The 27,666-nt window shown below is 36.1% G+C and overlaps 1 protein-coding gene across 3 annotated transcripts; it reads right to left on the bottom strand.

Moving 5' to 3' along the window:
• rtn3 (reticulon 3) lies at nucleotides 1–25,892 on the bottom strand. Of its 3 annotated transcripts, XM_067399737.1 has the most exons (9): nucleotides 25,593–25,892; nucleotides 20,407–20,451; nucleotides 14,520–17,153; nucleotides 6,739–6,946; nucleotides 4,951–5,089; nucleotides 4,513–4,582; nucleotides 4,308–4,354; nucleotides 2,373–2,431; nucleotides 1–2,191 (listed from the first exon to the last, which is right to left on the bottom strand). In XM_067399737.1, the coding sequence occupies exons 1-9, from the start codon at nucleotides 25,684–25,686 to the stop codon at nucleotides 2,143–2,145; spliced, it is 3,345 nt and encodes a 1,114-aa protein (XP_067255838.1). In that variant the 5' UTR covers nucleotides 25,687–25,892; the 3' UTR covers nucleotides 1–2,142. The 3 variants fall into 3 exon arrangements, with proteins under 3 accessions (XP_067255838.1, XP_067255836.1, XP_067255837.1); XM_067399735.1 differs by lacking the exon at nucleotides 14,520–17,153 and having other exon boundaries at nucleotides 25,593–25,865; XM_067399736.1 differs by lacking the exons at nucleotides 14,520–17,153; nucleotides 20,407–20,451 and having other exon boundaries at nucleotides 25,593–25,863.
• Nucleotides 25,893–27,666: the final 1,774 nt, after the last annotated feature.

The raw sequence follows: 27,666 nt of genomic DNA on the forward strand, positions 1-27,666 counted from the left end.
TGCTTTTGGCATTTTTATTAAGTTCACTTTGACATCATTACAGGGACCACAAGTTTTCCTGTTTGCATCGTTTCCCCCCAAAAGCTCCCACATATTCACTTATCTTATTTCAATAAACTGAATGTAGATGTTAGTCACCACATCTAGTCTTCAAGAGTCAAAAACAAAAAGAATGTGACCTCCGTCAACCCTTCTCAGAGAGAAACACAGGAAAGAAACAGCAAACATGCTAAAGAACTACAGGAATAAGTTAAAAAAATACCCAAATATTAAACCGAAACTCAGTGGAGAAGAAAGCACATACGATGACGTAGAACCTAAACAGAGAGGTCTGCATCTATTAAAAAAGTAGTTATATAGTCATAATTTACCCTTAAATTGAAAGAAAAAAAAAAAATTGTGGTAATACAAATTGTCAGAGCTTGACCTGTTCTTCAAAAGCAACACGCACATGTGATCTCACCTGTGGAACATGCCAGTTAAGCAACACAATGACACAAAGACACTTGCGTCTGAATCTGATCATGTGTGTAAACATGCATAAAAGGGTGTGTGAGAGAGGAAAATTAAAGTTTATGGAAAAGGGGCCATAAAAAAAATCACAGAACAAACTCTTAAAATGTGAAGGGACTTGTTAGCGTTTAACATTTTCAATGCTATGCTAATTTGGACATGCTTCCAACTGCATCAGCTGGAATGTTAAACAAACGGAACAATAAAACCATTGTGAGCCGACAGACTACATAGTAATAAAAGCAACAATATGAATGTAACTATTGATATATGGTACATATTCAATTTATCACAACATAACTGCGCACCAAGTAGTCTATGTGCAGTGTACATCTGAAGCCATTTTTACCATGTTACCCTTCCCTTTCAGAAATCAATTCACCCTTGTATTTGTCTCTTAAAAGCCAACAGTGTTTGCAGTGGGATCTTGACTTTTAAGGAAAAACAGTGTTATCACATGTGATTAGTAAGTGTAATTATCCAGCTTGAATAATGGCATGTTCTTTGCAGCCTTAAACACATTAACTATTTAAACTTCTTCAGTGCCCAAGGGGGTAAACAATGCCCCAAAATGCTGACAAAAAACAGTTTTACCATTCTAAATGACATGAATGATGAGCATTGGCTGTGTTTCAACAAAAATCAATGACTTGTGGGGCCAACTTCACATCTAGCATAAGATTATTGCCTGTATTGTGGTGCTCTGACGATCCTATACATAAAACTCAATCTTACGGTTATTAATAATATTTATTGTTACGAAGCCAATGTCAGACAGGGGACTTAAAGCAGCCAACCTAATCGAGATATAATATAATAACTATTATGTGAAGAGTAATAAGAATAACATTTACATGTGAACTCAACTCAGACGACTGAGTGCAAGAGAGGTGCGAAAGAGAAATATAAGAGCTGTATATTTGTTTTTTTTTAAATATAAAAAGCAACACTAACTACTTCACAGCAAAGAGCCTGTTGTAATCGAACTATATATACATACACAAAATTAAAAACTGTGCCAATAACAGGGAGGATAGTGAACTAGACCGAATTATCACTGCTGGTTGCATTCCAGTCCATCCTGAAAGATCGAAACGTGCAAGAGTAGTAATGTTCAGTGCATTTCAGATAAATACGTACTCATTTTTCGAAGAAATAAAAATGGGGGGAAAGTATGTTTCATAACGTTCTTTTTTTTTGTCAGCATTTTTGAGTGAAATGTTATTTTTGAAAGTACAGACATTTGCTTTTGAGTCAAAACCTGTCTTTATTCATTACTACTGCACAACCCAACACTCAAAACCAGGTCATAAGTTCAGTCTAGTTCACAAATCCTTCCATACACTGGCCATCAAAACGGGCATCGAGTAGCATTTCATCACTTCCTGTGTAGAATAACACCAGCTCCCGGAGCCCCGAGCTTCTTTTCCTAATGCTCATTAATAAGCTGCAGAGTTAACATCAAGAAGCTTTTTAGATTTTACATACTAGCTGGTTCAGTGCAGATGGTTGTTTTAAGGTGTGAGGGTTAAACAGAAGAGGAGAGAAAGGGGGCGGGGCTTAGAGTAAAGGGAGGCGGCTAAAGATAGAAGGATGGTAAACATGGCAACAATTGATCGGAGCAGAGGATCATTCTGCTTTACAGCGCTTCATGGATCCTGGGAGTTTCTCTTGAAGCCTGAGGGAGAAACAATGAGACAAACACTTATTAGGTGGCAATATTACTACGTACCATAGAGGCCTCACTAATTGGCAGCCATTTCCAAGACTCAATTCTTTATAGATTAATAGCATGAACAGGAAGTGCACATTCTTGCTTTATTTTTAATACTTTATTACTCTACTCAAAGCATACTTACTTTGCAATTGTAGTGTTGACTTGAGTGCGTACAATGTCGATGTAATGGTCAATTTGAGTCTGTGGAAATAGCAAAGAGATGTTGCATTATAAGAAACAATATTTGTAATATTACTTCCATGAACAAATATGCTGGCATAATGCTAGGATGTTGTGGGTGGTTTCCAATGTGTTTTTAAGCGGTTAATACAAATAGAAACTGACTTTTGTCTTTGTAAATGAGTTTTTTAGTTTGGTTTCACATTATTAATTATATACAATAAAAAGCAAGAAAATACAATCCACATACAGTGCAGCGAGAGGCAGAAATATATATATATATATATGTGTGTGTGTGTGTGTGTGTGTGTGTGTGTGTGTGTGTGTATAAAAATTACAAGATAGCAATTAGATGATCTTTTACACATGTTTTATAACATATTAAAGATGAACATTTTTGCCAGATGGCATAAACCATTCCATAATTTAATATAAATAGATTATAAATAGAATATTTCAGATAGTTGCCAAGGAAACATTTCTCTTTTTATTTATTTTAACTTGGTGTACTTAAATTTAAAAAAACTACAATAAAATAAATGTAATACTATATAGAAATATTTTTAAAAAATATTATAAAAAAACCAAAAACAGCAAAATTACTAAAACTAACTGAAAGTAAAAAAAAAAAGAAAAAGAAATGGGAAAATATTCAAATAAAAAACATACTAATCAATAATAATAATAATATTAATAAAAACTATAACAGCATCTGAATACAAAAACACAGTTTCTGAGCATTATGACTTTAATTTTCTCATTGTGAAGATATTAAAAACTGGGTTACTGCAGTTTTGAGGTCAGTGCGTAGTGCTCTGCGCCATGGAGATTAAAGTGACAGTTGAGAGTTTTGTGGCACCATTATGAACACATCATTATTTCCGTACATTATCTTCATTAGCGCTGTATTTAATTTAAAAAAGGTCAGAAGGGACTCAGGCATCAGGCACTCATTAACAATCATAGTTACATAAGAATTTAAGACTTGACAAATGCTTTAAGAAAAGATTATGACAAGTTTTCAGAAAGGGCTTACATAAGACCCCTCTGGTGCAATAATCATACATACTGATTACTGTTCAGTCTGAGTGGGCCGCCTGTTCTCAAACACTAACTGCATCTGAGCAAATGTCATCCATTAAAAGGTGCTTTTCAAAAACAACTCACTGTAAGTGTGTTTTAAAATTGTGTACTTATGTATGCAGTGAAACTTTGTGTGCCATTAAAGATCATTAGTAACAAGAGTAACCTGTAATACTAGTTAACATAAGAATTATTTGTTAGTACATGTAGGAACATGAATACAACATATGCTTCTCTGTCCTGTTTTGATTTAATTAGTATTTATTGCAATTTACCGGTTTCATAGAAATGTTAATTGCTTGCTTTTAAGTTAATGCCATATAAAGATGTTTGAATGCCATCACAGGGTTAAAGGTGTAAGATAAAAAGACACACCAAGTAACAGTACCTCACCTTAATTAGCTAGAACTAAATTAGTTACTATGTAAAATGTCTTTTTGCCTGAGCATATTTAGATTTATATAGTTAAAGCTATAGTTAAATATTCAGATTTACAAATATATAGTAAAAGTATATTTGTATATATTTTAATATATACTAGATATTCAATAGTAAATATTTATACTAAAGTACATACTAACAGTATAAATGCATTATTATTATTATTATACTACCATTTAAAAGTTTGGGTTCATACTTTAATTCAAGGCTGCATTAAATTGAATAACAGTGACAGTAAAGACATTTATAATATCACAAACGATTTCTATATTCATTATTAGAATACAATTTTTTATTTGGAACCCCACAATAAATACTCTTTAAGAGCACATAATGCATAGTTTGAAAAGCCAAAAAAAAAAAAAAATCTGACCTTGTTTTTCTCATAGACGGGCGGTACACTGAAGAGCAGGATGTCAGCTGGAAAAGAACACACCCAGTATCGAGTGATTATGATAATTCTTAAACTCCATATAATTCCAAAATGGTCAGTCTCTATAGCCAAATATGAAGCAGTGTTGGTCTAAAAAAACCTCTCAAATTTAAGTGTGGCGCTAAAAGTGGTATATTTGGCCTACCGAGGATAAGGATGGTGATGCCATTGAAGACCGCTCCAACATATGTCAGCAGCCACATAACCACTGCCAGCTGAAAACACGAGGAAATATGGATCAAAAGAACAGAAATCCTTTGTATCCCTTTATACCATAAAACCTGAGAACACAATTTTCTAAATGGACATGAAATGACAGTGTTTTAATAAAAATCATATAGCTAATATAGTTAAGAATCATAAAGGAGATACATGTTCTTTGTTTTTTTTCTCGTCATTTTTGGAACTTAAATATCCTTATAAACATGTTGTATGGAAAAGACATTGCATTCCTTAAAATATCCAGTATCTACAGAAGAAAGTCATACAGGTTTTGAACAACAAGAGAGCAAATAAATTCTGAAGGAACGGGTGAACTGCACTTTTAAATCTCTTCATTTCTAATTGCTGGCCTGACACTGACCTTGAGGGAATCCACCAGATCCTCGACCAGAAAGAGGCGGCTCATCTGTTTGAGCACACGGTTGACGTGGGTGAGACAGGCGTCCACGTGCTTGCGGAAGGTCTCGGGTGGCACGGTGACATCTTTCTCCATCAGAGCCCTGTCAAGAAACATGGGTCAACCCAATTAGCCCTGCCACTGCATACCCACACACTGCACTCAAAACCAACCTCTACTAACACTGAGCATGACAATAAATGCCAAACAGACCTATGTTAACAGTGAAACATGTAGCTTGTATTTTAACAAAAAATACTTTCTCCTAAACCAGCTTAACATACACAGAGAAAAGATTATAATAATATGAATTATATTAAATAATATAAATTCAATTTTTTTTGTTTTTTTTGTTAACAACTGTTTATTGAATTTTCTTCTGTGAACAGCAGTATAAAAACAAAAAGCAACGGTGCACATTTAAAACCCATCCCACCCCCTGGTAGACTTAAGAGTAGAGAATATAAATTCTATTTTTTTTATTACATTCTATATTGTAATTTTATATGATCACAATACATTTTTACATACAGTTTATCCATATTTTTTATACAATTGTTATATTATATTATATATGCATATACACAGTCAAACCAAAATGTATTTAGACACCTTGAACATTTCATTCAATATTACAGTTTATTCACTATAGTTTAAAAAAAAAATATTATAAGATCTCAGTTAAACTGTGTCATAAAAAATTAATTATGTCAGATAACACTTAAGCAGAACATGGTCAGGTCAAAGTGTCTGAATAATTTTTGTTTACAAATTATCATCAATTTTACTGGTAGTCCACTGTATGAAGCATTTTTGGGTATAATATCTCACAGTTTACTTTATTTTGCTATCCTCACTTACATAAATTAACTATAATGTCCTGCACCCACTAGTAAAAAAAATATATAAAAAATGATATCTAGTGTCAAGTCATCTTCATTTATATAGCGCTTTTCACAATAGACACTGTTTCAAAGTAGCTTCACAGTGACAATAGGAAAATTATTATCGAGCTAAAGTTGTTTCTTTATTGAATCACTTCCGTTGTAAAAATTGTTAATTATTACTTTTATTATTACTTTAGTGACATCTTTCCTACTGAAAACCGAATCCTTTTAATGCATTCTTGCCGTTCATTTACGGGTTTAGTCTATAGGTTTGCATGTTTGAGTGTGTATGTGCGCTGAAGCTTGGTCTTTTTTTAAAAAGTGATATTACTTGTCTGGTCTGCATAATACAGAAAAATAATTGAATAATTTTAGGTTAGCCTGAATAATATAATATAATATAATATAATATAATATAATATAATATAATATAATATAATATAATATAATATAATATAATATAATATAATATAATATAATATAATATAATATATATTTTTTATTTTTTTATTAAACCATCAAAATATGAGGGAACTATTTTATATTTTGTAAATATTTTAAATATGAGGGAAGAAAAAAAAAAACACTAAACAGCTACAGGAAATAGCATACAATGACTACAACATAATCAGCTATTAATATTTCATTGGTTCTCTCTTTTTTTTTGTACGTGTTCATAATTAATTTGTTTGACAGCCTGGCCAAAAATTAAGGGTAAAGATTTTCATTGACCGGACATCACTTTTGGCCACTTCTGTCTAACAATACCAGTGGCCCAAAGTTTTTTTAAAAACATAATATACAATAAATGCATATCATCTGTTTTCTCAAATATGTACAGGGCAAACAAAGATGAGACTCTCACTTGAAAGGATGTCCATCGTTCGACTTCTGCACAGCCTGGATGACAGACTTGTAGATGCGGAAAGAGATGGTGACACAGAGCAGGGCCAGCAGCAGGTAGGAGATCACGCTGATCACGCTAAACGCTGCCAGAGAAAGCAGCAACAGCAGTGACACGCCAAACACCACGCCTGACTTCTTAGGGTCCCGCCAGTGTACCAGGTCATTCACTGCACGACAAAAAGAGCATGTGAAAAACGTGTGCGTGGTGTGTTTTGATGAACGTTACAGGAAATAAAAACAGCAGATGACAAAAATATTGATTGGTGCAAAACATTTTCAATCCAGAGCTTGCAGCAGTAGAAGGCAGGAACACCATATTTTAATGGGTTCTTTTTTTGTATCTGAACTGTAAAATCATTAGTTCTGTCATAAATAATACAGAGCTCATATTTTCCATACAGCTGTGGTTACATAATGCAGTTTTCAAATGGTTGGTGATGCAGCCTGAAAGGAACCTTTTAAAGAAGCCTTACATAAATGGCATTCCCCACGTGGAGCGGTGCCTTAAGGGGGTTCTGTTCTGCATGTTTCCATTTCTCTGGAAATCACAGATGCATAAATAGTCTATGGTGGAAGATGGTGGTATTCAAAATATCAAACGTCATAAGAATGTACCAGAAGTACCACAAATGAACAGTACAATGCATCCTATATATATATATATATATATATATATATATATATATATATATATATATATATATATATATATATATATATATATATATATATATATATATATATATATATATATATATATATATATATATATATATATATATATCTCTGGCAAAGACTCAGTGTTATCAAAACACTTTCTTCATAGATGAGGAATTCATACTTGGCCATGTGTGGTGATGGGTCCTGAAACACAAGACCTTACACGTGCAAGTGCTGTCTGGTTGAAAACACAACCACGTCTTCCACTCTTACTATGTTTGGTCTGTCAGCTTTAATATATCACCTCAAGCACAGATATGGCTCTCCTTCTCCAAGAGACTGTAAATGCATTCATGCATTCACTTCAAGCAATACATGGTCAGGTACAGCTTTTCTTTGTTTTCAGAGTATGTTTAAACTCTGAAATATACCGTAATCCAAATATTACATTTTTGTTATTTGAAACTAGTTTAGCAAAAATACTTGAATGAGTAGCTTGAATGAATAGCTGTTAAATAGCGTATATAGAATGACATTTTTGTATGATTTAATAATAGCCAAGGTCAACACCACTGAGAAGGTAGAGGCCAAAACAAACAATAAAAATAAATAATAATAATAATAATAATAATAATAATTAAAAAATAAATAAATAAATAAAAAATAGTTAACATGCTATAGTTCAAAAGGTTTGGGTTAGAAAGTATTTTTTCATGTTTTTAAAAGTGTCTGAAAGGCTGAATTTACAGTTTTTGATCAACAGTAATATTGTAAAATATCATTCAAATTTAAAATAACCGTTTGTATTTGAATATTTTTTAAAATGTAAAATTCTTGTGATGCAAAGCTGAATTTTCAGCATCATTACTCCAGTCTTCAATGTCACATGATCCTTCAGAAATCATTCTAATATGCTGATTTGCTGCTCAAAAAACATTATTATCTATGTTGAAAACATTTGTGCTGCTTAATGCATTACTTCACCACTGGCAAAATGGGCTTTCAATAAAACTTGGCTGCCCATACAGCAGAAAGGTGAAACACGTGAAATCGGTGCTACCTGACTAGAGAAAACAAAGAAAAAAGGCTTTTGTCTTCCCTTTTGCCAAATAGGTAGGAAAACTTCAACACCCATAATGCACTGGGCATGTTGCCGTCCAAGGCCACTCCCACCAGTTTGCTATGGATACGCTTACTGCATAGAAGGAAATACTTCCAGTATTGTTCCCGGGTGCAAGAATTCAAAGAGTTAACGTTTAGCGGGAGCGAGTTATTTTGGTTTCCATTGAAGGATCCAGAGCTATGTAGTGAGAGGCTAAAGGCTGCAAACAATCGGAAATATGGGGACGCCGCGACAGAAAATCTGTAAAACCTCCATGTCTGTAGTCAACTTTAATCTGGATGACCACAAACAGAGTGTTTTATGCCAAACGGAGAGGGAAAAATCTAAAAGCAAAATACCGTAGCATACAGGTAAGAAAACTGTTGCCATGGTGTTCCATTTTTACCACAATGCCGTTTAAAGAGTAGACAAAGTAGGCTATGATCCAATTTTCAGCGATAACCCTACCCTTACAATAACTGTTCTGTTAATAACCCTCTGTCAATCCGACTGTCCGTAGGTGGGGATACAAAAATGTTAAAGTAAAATCTGTAGTTTTCATGAAAGCCCTGGAGATGTCAAAAGTCTCAAAATTTCTCAGCCCATGTATCACAGATAATGAGTAAACAATGCTAATTTACATATACCAACTAGGGGTGTGCACAAATAGTTGAATATTCGAATATTCGTTCTGTAATTAATATTCGAAAAATAAAAATACTATTCGAATTTTACTATGTTGCTTTGCTGGCCGTAAATGCAGTGAATCCATGATACATCCTAAGCACTAAAACTCGCAGTTATAACTAAATGCACCGGGTGGCGCTGTGGAACGTGTTTTATTTGATCGACAAAATGTTTTGTGCCTGCCTCGCAAAGTTTGGAATTACTTGGATGCAAATTATCTTACAGAATGGAATTACTTTTGATCAAATAATTAATGAAACTGAGTTATCATAACATCACCACACCATAGTGAGAAAACATGAAATCTAAACACCAGTCGAAAAAGGAAAGACAGCTGTCCATCATTGCATTCACGACAGGTAAGCGCAGCTGTACGCTATCCCCGAATGAGCCGAGAAGATAACTTATCTGATAGCAAAATGATTTTGAAACATATGCTTACTTTAAGTTTCGTCGAGGGAGATATTTACGAACAGAAAACAAAGTGCTGCTGTTAGAAACTTAGCTTAGCATACCGTTATGTTTTATCGTTATCTTTGTGTTTTTGCAGCGTCTGTCAGCGCAGCTCGTTTTCTCACCAGAGCATGTGGATATTATTGTTTTTCTCAACATGAACATGTGAAACAATATAAACACGATAACCATATACTGACTCGAGTGTATTATGTATGTTACGATAACTGGCGCTGTCTGCTTTATTAGTGTTTTTCCTGTTTGCGCTGCTTGAGCTTAAATGCTTTTGTTCTTTATATTTTTTGTTTGCACATATTGTTTAATGCTTTGAACTAAAATAAAACCTTAAATATATAATTTAAGCTGGTTTTTAATCGCTTGTTCAGAAATGGTTACAAAATCTTGATGAATGTAAAAAAACAACAAAAAAAAAACGTCTTTCTCATTTAACGTAATTTAAATAAACAAATATTCGAATATTCGTTTTTTATGAGCCCAAATATTCAAATATAATATTTAGGAAAAATGCCCATCCCTAATACCAACATTGAAACAATACAAAGCTGGTTGAAAATCTGCAAAGTTACACTTTAATATATTTTTGTGGAAACTCCTTGCTGAATAGAAGTACTGATTTCTTTTACTGGCCCCAGACTTTTGAACAGCAGTGTATGTTCTCACAATATGGAATTATAACATGAATTATATATATATATATATAATTTTTATATATATAAAATAAAATAAAAAGTCATGGGACAAAGCCAGTCCCAAAGCCAAAGTCCTCAAAATTAATGCAAAGACTACATTTTATAATGAAAACTCAGATATTTAAAATTATTTGGTATTGTACTCAACCATTTATCATAAAAAAAAAACAGGCACATTTAAAGCAACATCATCTGGATTTTCAAATCTAGATGAGCTCTGATCAGTTGCATGATGTATTTTGAGGGGAATTGGGGGAAAAAAGTAATATAAAAACAAGAATAAACAGTTATTGAGCAACCTGAAGAAGAAAAATTGTTTACAATAACAGTCAATGTGACATAACTACAGCACAATGGTGTGTGGCAAATAATTCAGAGAATGAGAGAGCACTATTGTTTTTGTCCACTCTGACTGCTCGGGGGCTAACAGTGAATAGTGAATGTGAGGGGTTTCCTCCTTGCTCACTGCAGGGGTCTGAGTCCCTCCCAGCATGCTTTGCTACTGCCCACTGGGAGGCAGCCTAGGCTGAGAACAGTCATTCGCTATCATTCCCTCCCTCCCTCACCAGGGCTAGTGGACCCAGATACAACAGCATGTCCCAGTGGCTGCTGAGCCGCAGTGGCCTCTTTTAGTTCTCGCATAGCTCAGCTCTTAAAGGTACACGCACCATCTAATGCATTTGTGTGAATCTGTTTAAGAGTCCACATGTGTCTGAATCATTTCTGAGTCATGCATGAAATCATCTTCACCCAAGCACAAGAAAAAAAACAACAACTAGTTTTTACTTGTTACAGTGAGTGCTCATTTGTATGTTCAGAAACGAACAGTGTGAGCCAATTTTCATGCAATGAAAACCTAATGAGGTCAGTTATTTAAAGGCTATTGGCCATATTTATACACTACGTTCTGTTTCAGCATGCTTAAAATGTTTGCACTTGCTTCTTATCCTCTTAAAGTCTTAAGTTAATTAAACTAGTATGTTTTACAAGGCAGAGCATTTGTAAAAATTCAAATGCCTACTGTGAATATTTATTCGTAGATTCATATACATAATTCTGAGTACATAATACAGTGATTAACCAAACCTATGCTTGAGTTTACACAACCTCATTATCTACATCTCTGGCAAGCCCAAGTGGAAACCAACACACCCATTAAAACAAACTTTCACACCACTAGAAAGCTGTGTCAGCTGTACTTAAATGATTGACAGCTAAAATACCAAGATACAATCATTGTCAAAAAATTTCACCCACAGCAAACTCAAGTAGAGACTGAAAAGTGAGCAAAAAAGAATATGCTCTAGATCTGGTAAATAACCCACTTACTCTGTTACAACTATATCTGGCAACTGGCACAAGAAATTAAATAAACAAAAAAAAAAAAAAAAAATTGGAAAACATTTTAGAGTAGGGCTGGAACCACGCATTGACGTAAATGATTAAGTCAATTATGTAAATTAGTTGATTTGCATGGAATGCGACGGTTTGTCAGGCATGCTCAAGATACAGCCATTATTACAGAAATATCGAGCCCGATCTTGTGTTTTTTTTTTGTTTTTTTTAACAGAGACCAAATAAATGGTGCTCTGCATGATCTGTAAAACTAAAATGGCAAAGCACAGCAGCATAACTTCTATGCAAAAGCATCTGAAAAAAAAAAAAACATCCCAGGGCTCTCCTACCTCAAAACAACAGTGTAAGTATTTGGACTATTACAGTAAATTTTTATACAGCAATAGAATATGGTTGCCAGTCCCATATTTTGTGCTTAATATTGCTGTGTTCATACGCATTCTCTTTTTTATGAGCTGCTGTGGGTGCGAGACGCGAGGCTCAAACGTACTCTCTGCAACCGGTTAAAAAGCATTTAATGCTGTTGTTTATTGAGATTGTTTAGTTAGATTATTCCATTAATCTAAAAAATAATTTATAAATAAATCGATTGAGGGGGGGGGGAAATGGTTATTTCCAGCCCTACAGCCCACAAGGTTAAATACATAAACAGTGTAAAAGTAACCATTTATTAATTTTTACATAAACTAATATATAAGAATGAAAATGAATTAACAAGAATATATTTAGAATACAGAATATTTATAAATTAACATCCTGTAAATTCTGCAAAAAATTAATTGCTAGTTCATGATACCTGATGAATTAACTAATGCTAATACTTATTGTAAAGTCTATGCGTGTAGGTTTCACAAACAAAATAAGTATTTTAATATATTTACAAATTAATAATCCATGCTTACAATAATCAAGGGAAATATTTGACAATTATTTGTTTGTTATAGTCACATAGCCTTAATATAACCTCAGCGTTTTTTTATTTTTTAAGAAAGTTTATTTTTCAACAATTATTAAAGAGCATAATTGTAAACATCGTAACAGTCATTCATGGTAAATAAAGGCATGCAGAAAATGTACGTGCTACAAATAATGAGTCAGGCATAGAACCTTTCTGTCTGCATATTTGTGAAATAACTCCAAGTCTTACAGGGCCATGTGTGAAGAATTATCTTTTCACGTCAGTTAAATATTGTCCTTGTGGGGAAGGCCAAGCATATCTCCCTTTAAGTGATTTTTTTTTTTTTTATATATAAAACTGATTATTCTGCAACACTCTCTCTAGTCTCACACCAGGGGCCCTATTTTAACGATCTAAACGCAAAGTGTAAAGCGCACAGCACAGGTGCACTCAGGGTGTGTCCAAATCCACTTTTACTATTTTAACGACGGATAAACGGTCCGTGCGCCGGGGCGCATTTTTGAAATGGGTTGTCCCTATTCTCTTAATGAGTAATGGGTGTAAGGTTCAATAAACCAATCAGAGTGTCATCTACCATTCCCTTTAAGAGCGAGATGGGCTCGCACCATGGCGGACTGCTATTTACATGGCGGAATTTGTTGGCGGAAAAGCTGAACGCTTTTTCAAGTGAAGAAACCAATCTGCTCGTGCGCAAAGTTAAAGTGCGCGAGCAGATCATCTACGGGACAAGCAGGAATCCACCAAAGCTTCCCGAGGTGAAGAAAGTATGGGATGAATTAGCAGTGATTGTGTCCTCGTCTTCTGGCATCAGAAGAATGGCTTAACAATGCCGTAAAAGGTACAATGATGTCAGGAGAAGGGGAAAAACAAAAGCTCGCTGCTAATAAAAAAAACAGCAGGTGGCCACGGGAGGAGGGCCTTTGTAATCCTTTTTTTTTTTAATATTTGGCATGTTTGTGTGATGCGCATCCCTGTGTGTAATAAGCAAAGTCAACACGCACTGTGGACGCGCCAAGAGGCACAGTTTCTACCATCCCGCTCTAACAAAAAAAATATTGCGCCATTGACTTTCGACTTTAGACCAGGTTTGAGTTGGTCTATGGTGCAGTCTATTTTCTGCTCCTTAAAATAGCAATGCACCTGAACACACCTCTTTTTTAGACCAGTACGCCCATGGGCGCAATAACTGGCGCAAATGCATTTACTAATTTAAGGACGTGGCGCTGAACGGGAAAACGCGAACGGCGTCGGACGCAAACTAGCAAACACACTTGCGCTGCGCCTTGCATCGCATTGCGCCGGGTGTATTATAGGACCCCAGATCAGTTCACACATAACAACAGCCTACCAACTGTCAAATGGAAGATAATACTACTCCTTTTAAATGACACATTCAACCCTGACTTCATTCCAATGGCCTTCCTGTAGAAGGCTTCGTAAAAAGATGAAACCTGAGACTAGACATAAACGGTCACCTGACTTCAAAGGCTGTGCATGCCACACAGCCACCCTGCAGGAATGTTTATATGTATTCCTTTTAAAATTATACCATCAAGTTTAAGGTCATGAGACATGGCACAGAAAAAAAATACAATTTAATGTTATGACGTTTATTACAACTGCTCACAATTAAAGATTTCCAAAAAAACAAAGACATGTAGAATCTCCATAAGACTATTGTAATTACTTGAAAATGTTTAGTTTTTGCCATCTTTTCAGAACCATACATATAGGTTAGTGCTGAGTAAATTCAAATTGAGTTATAAAGTAAAAGAGGTTAGTAAGGTCTAGTATCTGGGCATACTATGCGTGCAGGGTTAGCAGGCTGCTTGCCCAGAAGAAAGACATGTTACCTGTAAGGTGGGTTAGTATTGCTGTCAAGACATGCTCTGCAAGGTGGTAGGCCTCTGCTACCCAAAGGTCGATTGCCTCTACCTCTTTGGGAAGTACTGGCTGATACTCGTTTGGAAGAGTTTGAGAAGATGAGGTGATTGAAGCCTCAGGATTTGGTGTAGGAAGTGGACCTTTATCAGGTTTTATGACGGTCTTCATTGTGGGAATATTCTCGTCTTCCTCCTCTTGGCTGCTCCCGAGCTCTTTCAAAGCAGAAATTGTGAGGCGCTCCTGCTCCAAATCCATGATCATTGCTGGGGAGGATTGAGTGGAAGGAGGAGCATCAGATTTGGGATTTTGATCTATAGTTTGTCCGGAACTGAAGCCCTCAGGTTCCTCATCCTGCCGTGACTTAAGACACTCCCTCATGAACTCCACAAAGCTGTCAGTCGCTGCGGTTACTGAGCACTCTGCTTCAAGCGTTTCTGTATCACTCATGGTCTCTGGCGAATCTGGTCTATCTAAAAGATCTTTGGGGGTCACACCTTGAGGTTCAGACTTCGCTATCTCTGATACCTCAGCAACCTCATTTGTCGCAGGCTCAGAAATAACATTGATTTTGTTAGATTGCTCATTGTGGAAAGAGGGGAATGGTGCAGGTGGGTTCTCTTGAACTGGGGTTTGTCGGTCAATGGATTGCACTAGCAACTCCTGTTCCTCCAAGGTAGAAGTCTTGATTTCCACTATTGACATTTGATCTTCTGAATCAACAATTGGCATCTTGTTTTGAGAGAGAATAGTCTCAAAATCATCAGGAATGTCAGATGAAGTGTCAAATAGGGAAGGCTCAGGCACAGATTCATTGTCTAGTTTACATTCGTTGGGTGTCTCATTGAAATTATCAGTAATATTATCAAAGGATTCTTGAACAGGAGCACTGATATTTTGATCATCTGGAAGACAGTTTGACTTTGAAAGCTCTGTTTCCTTAACTTTACTCTCCTTAAAATAAGACAAATTCAGCTGGTCTTTTAAAGCAAGCTCTTCACTGGCGTAATGATCCAGGTAAGTCTCTATATCACTGGGCTCATTTGAGGGGGAACTGATGTCAGGGGGAAGGTCAGAAAGTATTTCTGCAGTCTTTTCAAGCTCTTTATCAAGGGATGGCTCTTTAAGGGGTTCAAAAGACACTAAATTCTGAGACATGTGTGACTGCTCTTGAGAGTCCTCAAAATTCAGGCCTCCTGAGTCTGGGGAGGACTGGAGGAAAATGCCACTTTCATAATCATCGTCAATCACCTTGTGTTCAGGAGAGTGCTCAGCGTCAGAGTCAGTTTGATTTGTCTGAGAGGAAAGGTCATGGTCAGGTTTATGTTCTTCATGTATAGTTTCCACAGATGCATGTTCTGAAACCTCTGAGTGGTGTTGCTCTGGTGACCCTCTGCTCTCACCTTGCAATATCTGACACTTTTCACCATCATCGTCCTCTCCTTCTACCCCATACTGTTCTTCATCATCACTCAACACTTGTTCCTCAGTTTCAATAACATTAATAATAGGTACCTGAATTGTCTGTTTCTCATTGTTTGGCATCGTCTCCTCTTCCTTGTGGGGTTTGGTGTCAAGGTCCTTGTTTACCACTGTTGGGATGCTCATGGCTTCCTCAATCACTGTATCATCAGACTCCCCAGAGCTGTCTACCTCCTGGATTTCAGCAGGCTCCAAATTTCCTTTTGAAATGTTGGAATGTTGTGTAGAAGGTGGCTCCACTTGTTGGGACACAGGAGGTGATTGAGACTCAAAATCTGCAGGAGGAGCAGTGGTGGAAGGAAGCTCTTGATTGTCAGGGAATATCTGATAGCCTTGAGTGGCCGTATCAGATTTCTCTTGCTTTTCCCACATATAGGCTGTTGGTAAAAAGTTCAGGTCAAATTCAGAATCTTCCTCAACACTCTCTTGTTTTGATTGCTTGTTGTCATCATCAATTGATTGATTGATGTCATCATCTGCAACTTTGATAGGACTGTCCATAAACTGATCAGGAACTCCTGCAAAAGGCTCTGGAGCTTCAGCTGTATCAACATTGTTTGCTTTAATCACTTTGGATGGACTCTCTTGAACAATGGGAGACTCGTTTTCCTCATCAAGATCTGGATCTTCAATGTTGAAATCTGGTGCAGGAGGTAAATGAGCTCTCATCCAGTCAGCGGTGTCCTCAAAGTCACTTCCACGCCTTGCCTCACCAAGCACTTCGAAGGGTGATTCAGGAGATTCCTGTTCATTTGATGTTGTCCTTTTCTGAAAGGATAAGCGGGAGGAAATTCCTTGCAATTCTGTAGGGGACTTCTCATAGTGACGCTCTTTAAAATGTGGAAACCCCCCATCAAAATCATTCTGCTTTGCAGCTAAAGCTTCCAATGCTTTGATTCTCTCAGATACTGGGGACGTTTTTATAGGCGAGTCCTGCTTTTGAGAGCTAAGAGATGAGTCAAAAAGCTCCCGTTTCTCTTTGAAGGTACGATCTATGTTGTCACCAGGTGATCCTGAAGATTCAATTCCATAAGCAACTGGAGAAAAGGAACTTGACTGAGAAAAGCGAAGAGAGGTAGCCAAATTCTCTGAAGGCTTGTCAGAGCCCAATACCACTCTTTTGTCTGATCCATCATGCAGCAGGAAAGAGGAGGAAAAGGAGGGTTGGAAATAAAGATATAACTCTTACCTTAATTCTGATTTGCTAAAGCAGGGGACCATATCTGAAGCTCAGGCTTGCCTTTAACAAATTAAGAGCAGTGCAATTTCAAAGCCAAAGATCCCAACAACTTTAGCAATCAGCAGCTACACTGGTACTTTATGTAGCATTCCCAAGATGCTTAATTGCTTGCATCCATTTAACTGAAGCTAAAGCAGTCATGCAAACACTGCATGGTCCCACATAGTAATGGATGGAGTTTGATGTCTGCATGCCAGCTTGATAATGTGCTGATACCATTGAGGAATCTCAATGACACACACAACACTTCTTAAAGCTTTTAATGTATTTATCATGTAGGGGCAGATTTACACAACAGATTAATTCAGATGACATCCATAATCAAACATCAACCCCCCAAAACAAAGAAACAAACAAGACAAACAAAAAGTAGTACTCAATACCCTCAGTAAAATAACCAAAGAATGTTAAATGATTAAATTATTGTTATTGTGGAATCTTCTAAATGGCTCTCTGAGCTATGCCTCAACTGTCAAACTAATTAAAAAAAAAAAAAAAAAAGAAAGAGGATAAAAAAATTAAATTATGGTGTAGATGACAAAATGAGGCCAGAAGAGCACAGGTAACGCAGAAAAAGTGAATGCTGGACACATGCTAAAAATGGAAATCCTGACCATTTTACCATGCAACACAATGGCTGTGTCCAAAAGGTGGAAAATTATGCCTTCACAGGCTAGAGGCGGTAGACAGGTAACAAGGCACATCCAATTACAATGTTTGTATCACATCCTGTCTAAGATGCCTCAATCTGGTTGATCTATGCGTGCAGTAAGTAAGTAAGAATGCTGTCAAAAAACAAAACAAAAAAACTTTCTCATTACTGAGAAATAAGCATTAAATTACCTAAACATATGCATTAATTTTAATTTGCTTTTGTTATTTTACAGTGCCTTGGAAACCTTAGGAGGTACCTTCAAACACAAACACAGCCTGTGAAGTCATACATTGACTGGACTGCGAGGCAGCAAGCCAGTTCCCTTTCGAACACAACCCCAATGTTTCAACGTATGGCCTCACTGATTAGCATAACATTAGCTTTTCAGTCTTGCTAACTGGTGCTGACTACAGATTTGAAATAACAATAAAAATGGTAAAAGTAATACTGTCCTAAATTAACAAATAAGCTATAAGAATAAGCTATATGCTAAGCAGTATTTTTTTTTGTATTATTTCTCCTGTCTCCTCTGTTGGATGAGATAAAACAGGTTCTAGAGAGACAACCACATTCTAACATTCTAATCATTTTTGTTCCTTACCAACCCTACCATTTCCTGGTTTTACTTTAAGATATAATCTTTGAATTTGCATGCTGTAGGCTACATTTAACGCACACAAAAAAAACTTTCACTGACAGAAACTAGTATTTTCCCAAAGCCTTTTGAAAATAAAGCCATCTGAAAATAGATCCAATGTATAATAGTTTATATGTTACACTTTTGTCCCTACAGCTTTTTCAAGTTAAGTAACTGTTCTTATTGCGCAAACTAAACATCACGATTATGACAAACCATTAAAACAGTAATGTAATTTAGACCAGATTCCTGTAAACTTCATTAGGCATGATGAACTAAGACCCAAAGACTGTATTTACAAAAAAAGCCCTAAATATTTTCCATTATCAAAATACCTAAAAGTTCTAGGTTTTACAGTTTTTAAATAGCTAACATTAACTGAAATTAATTTCAAGATAACAATGTTCCAAACATTGTAGGGATACTTATGATACTTATGATCTAAAGATCTGAACAAAATGAACATACTTTATTCTAATGCTTCTTATATATAAATGCTAAAATAAATGAAAGTAAATAGACAAGAAACAAAGAACAAACAAACAAAAAGACTAGAACTTGAGGATTTCCTCTTACTCTGTGGTAAAAGACAACATGCAAAATGCATGGAAAAAGCAGGTGAAGAGTCAGCCACAGCAGTCATGGGGAAGTAACCCCCGAGCAGCGTCCTGTTGCTAGATCCCTCCCCAGTGTCGCTCTACCTTCAGGACCAGTGCGTGTTGGGGTTGGAGCTCCAAACACGGCTTGTTGTGGGGGAGGGGGGACATCAAGGACAAGAATCCTCAGGGACACCAACCTGATCCATTTTTAGGATTCCGCTCTCGCACAAAGTGAACTTGAACTTCTCTGCTATCTTAAAATAAGGTGGCAATCTTGGGATTAAGCTGGACCCACAGTAACGCTGACCTAAATCATGTTTGCAGTGGGTAAACTGGAGCCGATTGAATTTCTAGCATCTGTGGGGACTTAGCTTTCCCAATTTTAATCAGTGAACCGTGTCAGATGTGGGGTGTCGACGAAATGACGGGATATTAATGGTAAAAAGGGGGTAGCCACAAATTGTTGCCAGTATTCATTCTGATTGTTGAGTGGCTAAGTTCAACTTTTTAGTTTGGGAAACCATATTACAGGGTATTGGTGGTAAATGCCTGGATTTACAGTCAAGAAGAGACCATGTTAGATCAAATAAGTTATCAGAATATCGGCCAAAGAAATGTGGATGACCTCAATTGAAGAACATTCATGAAGTGAATCCAAGTTTGAGGATTTCAGAAACTCTTGAAAACAGGAGGGACTTGGCTGTTATTATGGATTCCAACATGCATGATTGCAAGGGGTCACCATTAGAAACAGCAAGGGTCATGTTACAAAACTAGTGGTCAGGAAGGGTGGTTGGACTGCACAGTACATGGTCAAGTGGCGTGCAGGTATGAGACTAACTATTAGTTTGATCGTTCATTTTTAGGTGAGAACCGAGTTATCACGACCATACATATTGAAGGAGAGGACATTTTGACGATATTCCCCAGAAGTGGGTTAGCTTCTAGCTACATAGATAAAGATCTAATTCTTTTGATTCCGTGAAAACAGTCAGCAGATTCCCTCTGTGTCCTCTGCTTCATTTCATTTACGCCTAAAAGGAAGAACTTCAAAAGAGGCCACTACTGCGAGCATCTAGTCTGGTATAGAGGAGGAGAGGGTCACTGGCGAGAGGGATGGAGAGTGTCATAGCAGCAGCCCAGCGGGAAATAGCATACTTAATAGAACAGAGATGACAGAGGAGCATGAAAAGAAAGATAAAAGGTAGAGAAGCAGGCGAGCATCAGAAGAGAACTATACACTTGCCTTGAGGAGACTGAATGAGAGATACAGGCGAAGAAAAAAAGGAATCTGAAAAAATAAAATAGGACAGAAGAATGAGAAGAAAAGTCTCAGTATCCTTCTTATACTCTACATTTGAAAGGGGAAAATGTTAGTGAAATGCCCAGCGAAGCATCTTTTACATCTCAAGAAACTAAAAAAAGAAGAAAAAACAGCTGATAGCGAAAAAAACAGCACTTTCCTTGACAACTTACATGACTTAAAAGGATAGTACTAGGCCCAAAAGTAAAAGATCTGTCATCATTTACTCACCCGTGTGTCGTTCCAAACCTGTACAACTTCTATGGACCATAAAAAAGACATTTTGAACAATGTTGGGGGTCCACTACATTGGACCCAATTGACTTTCAATATATGGACGAAAAAAAAAAAAAGACATGTTTCAAGAGGTCTTTTGTTTTACAGGTTTTGAATGACGTAAGTGTGAGTAAATAATGTCAGAATTGTACTTTTTGGTAACCTATCCCTTTAATCTGAAATTCAAGTATGTTTATGAGATAATCAACCATAACTGGTGTAGTTGACAAAATATTTCTGTGGTGTGGCATGCTCTACTCTCTCTAAAGCTATTTTAAAAAGCATTCCTCATTATTCCTCAATGCATGCAGCATATATTACTTGAAAGACTTTTAAAAATGTATTTAGTAATAGTGAAGGCAAAAAAGGTGTATGGAAGTTTTTTCTAAGAAAATTAAAATTATAAATTAAATGTTCAAATGCTAAAATAATAAATAAAATTATCAAAATGGCCACCCACAGCTCTTAATTTACAAGACTCACAGGACCACTTTATAACACGGGTATCGAATTATAATTTTAATTATGACTGCTACCACAAATGAGAAAATGAAAGTGCATTTGAGCATTTTTATTTATTATTTGAGCATCCATTATTACAATTTGATTTATTATTTGAAATTTTGAACATTTTATTAACCATTAAGTTTGTTAGGAAAAAACTTCCATTAAGGTGATTTAAAAAAAAAGAAAAAAGAAAAGATGATAAGTCAAATTACTTAAAATATACACTTTTGTTTATACATTAATATAAATTAACTTATAAAAAAAAAACATAAAAAGTTAATTCATGTTATGCATCAACTACCCATAGGCACTTTTTTCTTAGCACATACAGTACTAATAAAATACACACCATCCCTCGATGATTCAGCTGCATAGCGTACAATACTTACTCACAATATTCAAAGGTGGAACTTTCCCATGGAATTTTCAATGATCCCTCCCATTCTTTCTGACATCTAACCCTGCAAAGCACCCACATGTTGCACCACTGTGTTATGTAACCTGTTAAGTGAAGCCGTTTTCAGCCACACTTCAAAAATTCATGTGATTTGGAAGCAAACAATATTTGCATTCATCCCGAACTATAGCCACTTTCAACAGTTAGGTCAATCATCAAGCTGTAGAGGCAACAATAGGTCACCTAAATGGGATTAATCTATGTTGGAATCTTAACAGAACAGGGAGTGCCAACAGCGAGAGTAGTGAGAAAGTTAAAGAGAACAGGTTGATCTAGAAGCACAGCAGTCTTAAACAGGCCAAGTTCTACAAGTCACAAATAAGGAGTGTACCCCTGCTTCACGGCATTCCTTGCCCAAAACCACACCCGAATGCTTTGACACACCTTGCACCACTGATGTGGACACCAAAACCCTGACAAATCTTCACACCCTCTGTCATATTGATTGAAGATTTTTTCCCTATTTATGAGTCAGCCATATAGAATCTGCTGGCAGCAATAACCATGTGATGCAATTAGAGCATCACAATCTGACATCTTACGATGGTTGCCTGGTACTATTTAGTTGGCAAACATTCAGTTAGGAAATAAGGTTAAGGACCAGATAGCTAGTAGATACTATCTATTGCAAGGACAAAGGTTAAATGCACCAAGATGGCTTGTGTTACAGGGCAGCGCTTTTAGTGGGAATAGATTGGCCTCTGACACTGGAAGAGCCTGTGTGGCATCTCTGTCATGCCAGCAATATCAGCTCTATTCCTGAGGGGACTGAATCATGACACCTAAAGCTTTAAGACTGCTGCCTCAGCCAGCTGCATTGACCTTAGGCATCACTCCCAGAGAGAAGAGAGAGGCCGATAAAGGCTGACAGTGTTGATATAAGATGAGTTTAGATGATCATAGTTAAAAATCTCTTTGTGCCATATGGAATGACACATTTTTAATGGATTGTTCTGGGTTGAATACAAGTTAAGGTCTACCAACAACATATAGGGGTTGTTGACATGCCCTGCAATGTGGAATGCTATAGTGTCATCTAGTTAGCAAAATGCACATATCAATATATACATGAATTAGCATTTTTTTAAAATAATTGTTATGCATGCAGCTTTAACATACACTACGATTCAACGTTTGGAGTCGGTAAGGTTTTTTTATGTTTTTTAAAGCATCCTATGCACACTACGGCTGCATTTATTTGATCAAAAATACAGTAAAAACTAATATTGTGAAATATTATTACAATTTAAAATAATAAGTTTTATTTTTATATTTTAAAATGTAATTTATTCAGCAAAGCTGAATTTTCAGCATCATTACTTCAGTCTTCAGTGTCACGACATGCCGATTTGAAGCTCAAGAAATATTTCTTATTATCAATGTTAAAAAACAGTTGTGCTGCTTAACATTTTTGTGTATGATCATACTAATCATACTAAAATACGTCAGAGTGTTTTGAAAATTATGTTATAATGTTAGTTTGTGGCTGGTATGAGACAATTGTTGCACACTGCAGTAAGCCAAATCGATATTAGAATATCATATTCATAAAAGCTGGATGACTTGTATTGCTAAATGCCATGCAATTAATTTTAAAATATATTGTATGGTGGAGAAAATTCTGTATTACTGTTACTACAAATAAAGCTGCATCTGATGTTAGCCACTTGACAGAATAGTGTTTTTCCTCTGAGGCACGGTACGAACATGTTACTCTCAGTAAATCAAGAAAATCGAACACTATATTATAGCGTATTTGGTGTTTCCATGGTTTCTATAGAAGTAAAACCATAAATCGAGGGTAACGTGGATATGACGTCACTTACTGACAACGCAATGACACAGGCTTAAAATTGCTGTTTCTGTTATGAGTCAACAACATCAAGTTTGACAAATCATTGACTCACAAACAAACGCACTTACAAAGAAAGTCTGAGGCAACCACTGCATGCTTGCTCCACAGATTTCCAAATGAAAGTGCGTAACTGTTAATTCACAGTCACAGACGTTATTGATTGAGCTTAACTTGAATTTAACCCAGAATACTGCATTAAAATGACACTTGGTTAAGTATGACATTTTTACTACCTTACATGTAACATTATGATCCGTCCTCAGTGCAATGGCACCCACACAGGCATCTCAGATTGTGTCCTGGAAGGCCACTGCAGCTAAATTTAACCATCTGGTTCAATAGGTCACCTTCACATATGATGTCTGTGATAATAAGCCTGTAAGACAGTTATCATGTCAACATCATTCCAGTCATGTTCAGACTGAAGTGTGCCTAAGCTCAAGAGCCAAAACAGCAATTGAAGGCATCAAACATTTTAAACCGTGCTAAAAATTCAGAGCAGGGTGACGTCACGAGTCTTAAATTCACGTTCTAATTCAATTAGATTCCCAGACGCCTTAAAGACGAACCAAGGAGGACAGAAGCGCTCCATATATGCTGCGACCTAAAAAGCACTGAACCAACATCCCCAGTCAACAAAAACCACGCTGCATTGTTTTCACAACGGAAAATATGCAGGACCCGAAGAACATGATGTCGTTTCATTGTTTTCAAAACGGAAAAAATATACACGATCCGAACAAAGCGTGTCATTTCACACAGTGACTGAAAATGTGTAAATGGACAAACTGAACTGCATTTATTAGTGTAATGGGGTTTGTTTACATTTCTAAAATATATAAAAATATCGCCTTTAAGACTGTTTATACAAGACAAGCGAGAAGAAATGATTAACAAAACCTTTTTTGCGTGTGCTCAGAATTGACAGTAGCGATGCTAAGTCCGACTCATTTCTGCGAATCGGTTCTTTCATATAGTTCTTTTTAAAGAACCGAAAGAACGCCATTCACGTAGTTACGTCACAGTGATTTGGCATATATTACCAAAGACTATAGAATAAAGGGACTTTGATATTACATATATTACATCTTACGTATAACCTTTTTAAAAAATAATAATAATAATTTATTTATATTTATATTTATATATATATATATATATATATATATATATATATATATATATATATATATTTTTTTTTTTTTAAATTTTTTTTATTATTTTTTTTTTTTTAAATAAATCATTTACTTTAATTGTATGTGTCCCTGTTCAGTATGTTGCAGCCATGATTCAGTTCATAAAAATAAAATGATTTAGAATCCCAGTAATAATAAAATTATTTTAAATCTAATTAAAAATGTCTAGGGTTGAATCAAGAACCGCACGGACCGATTCATTTCTGAACATAATAAATCGATTCTTTGACAAGAGCCGACTCAAAAGAACGATTCATAACTGGTTCTAGACAGCTCTATTGATTACTCTAGCTGCTTTGTCACGTCGCTGGAAATGTAGGGTGTGTATGTAGGTTTTTCCCTTCATTTACACCGTCCTCCAGTTTCGGATGCATCTGCACTGCAGATCATCAGCTGAGCCGCAACATGTGCCCATTTCAGTTCAAAGAGGTATTATGTGTCCCCATATTTCTCCATGGCCTTTTCCTAAAAATAAACGTCAGGTCAAAGCTGTGGATGAGAACACATTCATTCTGAGTCCAACATCCGCCATGCCATTTATCACTGCAAAGTGTAGTCAATAATGTTTCTATGCCAAAAGGAGGCGACATGGAAAGTGTACGTGAGAAATAAACAGTGCATGACTATTACATAACGCCAGAGAGTTAACGTACAGACATTTTAAACATGTGCATACATTCAAATAGACTCTATCAGCTCGTATCGCCCTTAAACAGCGCAACCTGCCAAATTCATTTCCACTGGTATCATTTATAATGCAAATAAATACATATTCTAAACTTAAAAACAAACGGAACAAATTCAAGGAGACCGTTGGATGGCGTTAACGTTCTCTTACCGGAAAACTTTGAGTCTTTGGGCGCTGCAGAATGTCCATCGTTTAGGCCTTGTGACGACGAAATCTGAGAAGATTGGGTCATTGGATCTGCCATTTTTGTGTTGCTCTACAGGATCTGCCGTACAGAGGTGTCGTTTGAGGTTGTGGCTGTTGATGATAACCTGAAGGTTCCCGATTCACCGAGTATTTCCCAATACAGCAGCGGCGTCACCGAGCCTGCACGAGCACATTAGGTGAACCTGCCTGAATGTTGCAGTGGATGGGGGCGGTGGAAGACAAACAGGGCGGGTACATGAGAGAGAGAGAGAGAGAGAGAGAGAGAGAGAGAGAGAGAGAGAATAATTAGGGTGAGAGGTCGATGGGTTGTTTAAAGGGGTTCGTCATATAAGTATTTAGATTTTCTGCACGAAAGCTTCAATATTGTTCCACAATCCGCCATTTTCTCATTTTCACCTGCCCCATACACATACAGACCGCGTCATGTGTTGTAAACAAATGCTTTCTGTATTAAAGTATGATCTAAAACTATTATCTGTGATTGTTATTAGTCATTAAAATAATCTTATGATAATATATCAACCTATAGATTCCTCATATCCTGTCGTCTCGACAATCCAAACAGTCGTTATTAAGTCTGAAACGAAACCTACGAACAGTTCGGATTAGGCTGATGGCTAATCTATCCTATCCTACTTAGAAAAGATACAGTAAACAATATGTAACTATATGGCCCGTGATTATGTAATGTTTTCGCATTTGTGTGCACTGGAGATATTTTCCACTATGACAATAAATGCTGGGTCAGTGTTTCATTTTTTGTGAAACAGCGCCATCCTTTGGTTGGTAACAGACATGTCTTCGCCATGTTATGATGGTGCAGAGGGGCCTAGATAAGATTTCCCTCTGTTTCGTATGGTGTTAACTGTGGGTACCAGAAGGCAATTAAATAATGGCTATGCAAGTCCTAAAGGTTGACGCACAAGTCAAGGCAGAAGCAAAAGGAAAAACACATGTATTACTACAAAGTGGCACACAAGTTTAGTTAGCGAAAACCATGTTTTACTATCCACCTTATTGCTGACTAGTCTACTGCGTTTTGAGTTATGAGTTGCACTTCCGGTTTAGGGCACTTCCATTTAAAAAAGACCGAAATGAATCGTTTTAAATAAGGTTGCCCTACAAATAAAGCCTGTCAGTTTGACTGAATGAGTTGTCAATTTTTCTTTCATGTTTTATTTTCAGACAACTTGAGAATAACGTAATGCTTGGTATTTTAATGTATGTTATAACAAGAATATCTATGGCAAAAGCTGTTTTCAGTCGCTGCTTTCTATCCTCGTGATTTTCTTTTGTCCCTCTGCATACCGCTGTAATAGTATGAAAAAGGACAACATACTAAACATTTGGGGACATTCTAAAATGCTTAACGTGGCTTAATGTACTACACAGTGATTTTAATGGACCAAACTCACTAAATATCATGCTAATAAAGTATACTATATGCAAAAAATCAGATGGGCCCAGAATATGATCTTAATGCGTTTAATAACACGTTAAGCCTTTTCTTATAATGGTTTTCTATGGGAGGAAAAGGGGTTAACGTGTTATTAAACGCGTTAAGATCATATTCTGGGCTCATCTGATTTTTTGCACATAGTATACTTTATTAGCATGATATTTACCCAGATAGCATGGTCACATTGAAACAATGTTGAGTCAATGTTGATGCATCAACACCAGTTACATTGAATTAATGTTACAGTGATGTTGCTTTAGCATCACTCTTGCACCCAGTTAATGTTGAAGCAATACTGATATTTTAACCACAAATCAATGGTAATAATATTGATTAAACATTACAAAGTGATATTTTTTTTAAACACGTCTTTGGCACTGTTGAAATAATGTTGAGATTTCAACCACAAATCAACGGTAATAGCATTGATTCAACATTATAAAGTGATATTTTTTCTACATCACTCTTGCACCCTAGTTAATGTTGAAGCAATGTTGAGATTTCAACCACAAATCTATGGTAATATTGATTCAACATTATAAAGTGATATTCTTTCAA

This window comes from Chanodichthys erythropterus, chromosome 11 (genome assembly GCF_024489055.1).
Source record: "Chanodichthys erythropterus isolate Z2021 chromosome 11, ASM2448905v1, whole genome shotgun sequence".
In the NCBI taxonomy this organism is placed as follows: domain Eukaryota; kingdom Metazoa; phylum Chordata; class Actinopteri; order Cypriniformes; family Xenocyprididae; genus Chanodichthys; species Chanodichthys erythropterus.

What these genes read in the sequence shown, in the direction of transcription:
- rtn3 (XM_067399737.1), bottom strand. Translation starts at nt 25,686, where the DNA reads ATGGCAGATCCAATGACCCAATCTTCTCAGATTTCGTCGTCACAAGGC. An exon ending in CAAAGACTCAAAGTTTTCCG is followed by an intron (nt 20,452 to 25,592) that starts GTAAGAGAACGT and finishes TTATTTTTTCAG; the next exon opens with ATTCCTTTTTTTCTTCGCCT. An exon ending in CATCACCATCCTTATCCTCG is followed by an intron (nt 4,355 to 4,512) that starts GTAGGCCAAATA and finishes GTTCTTTTCCAG; the next exon opens with CTGACATCCTGCTCTTCAGT.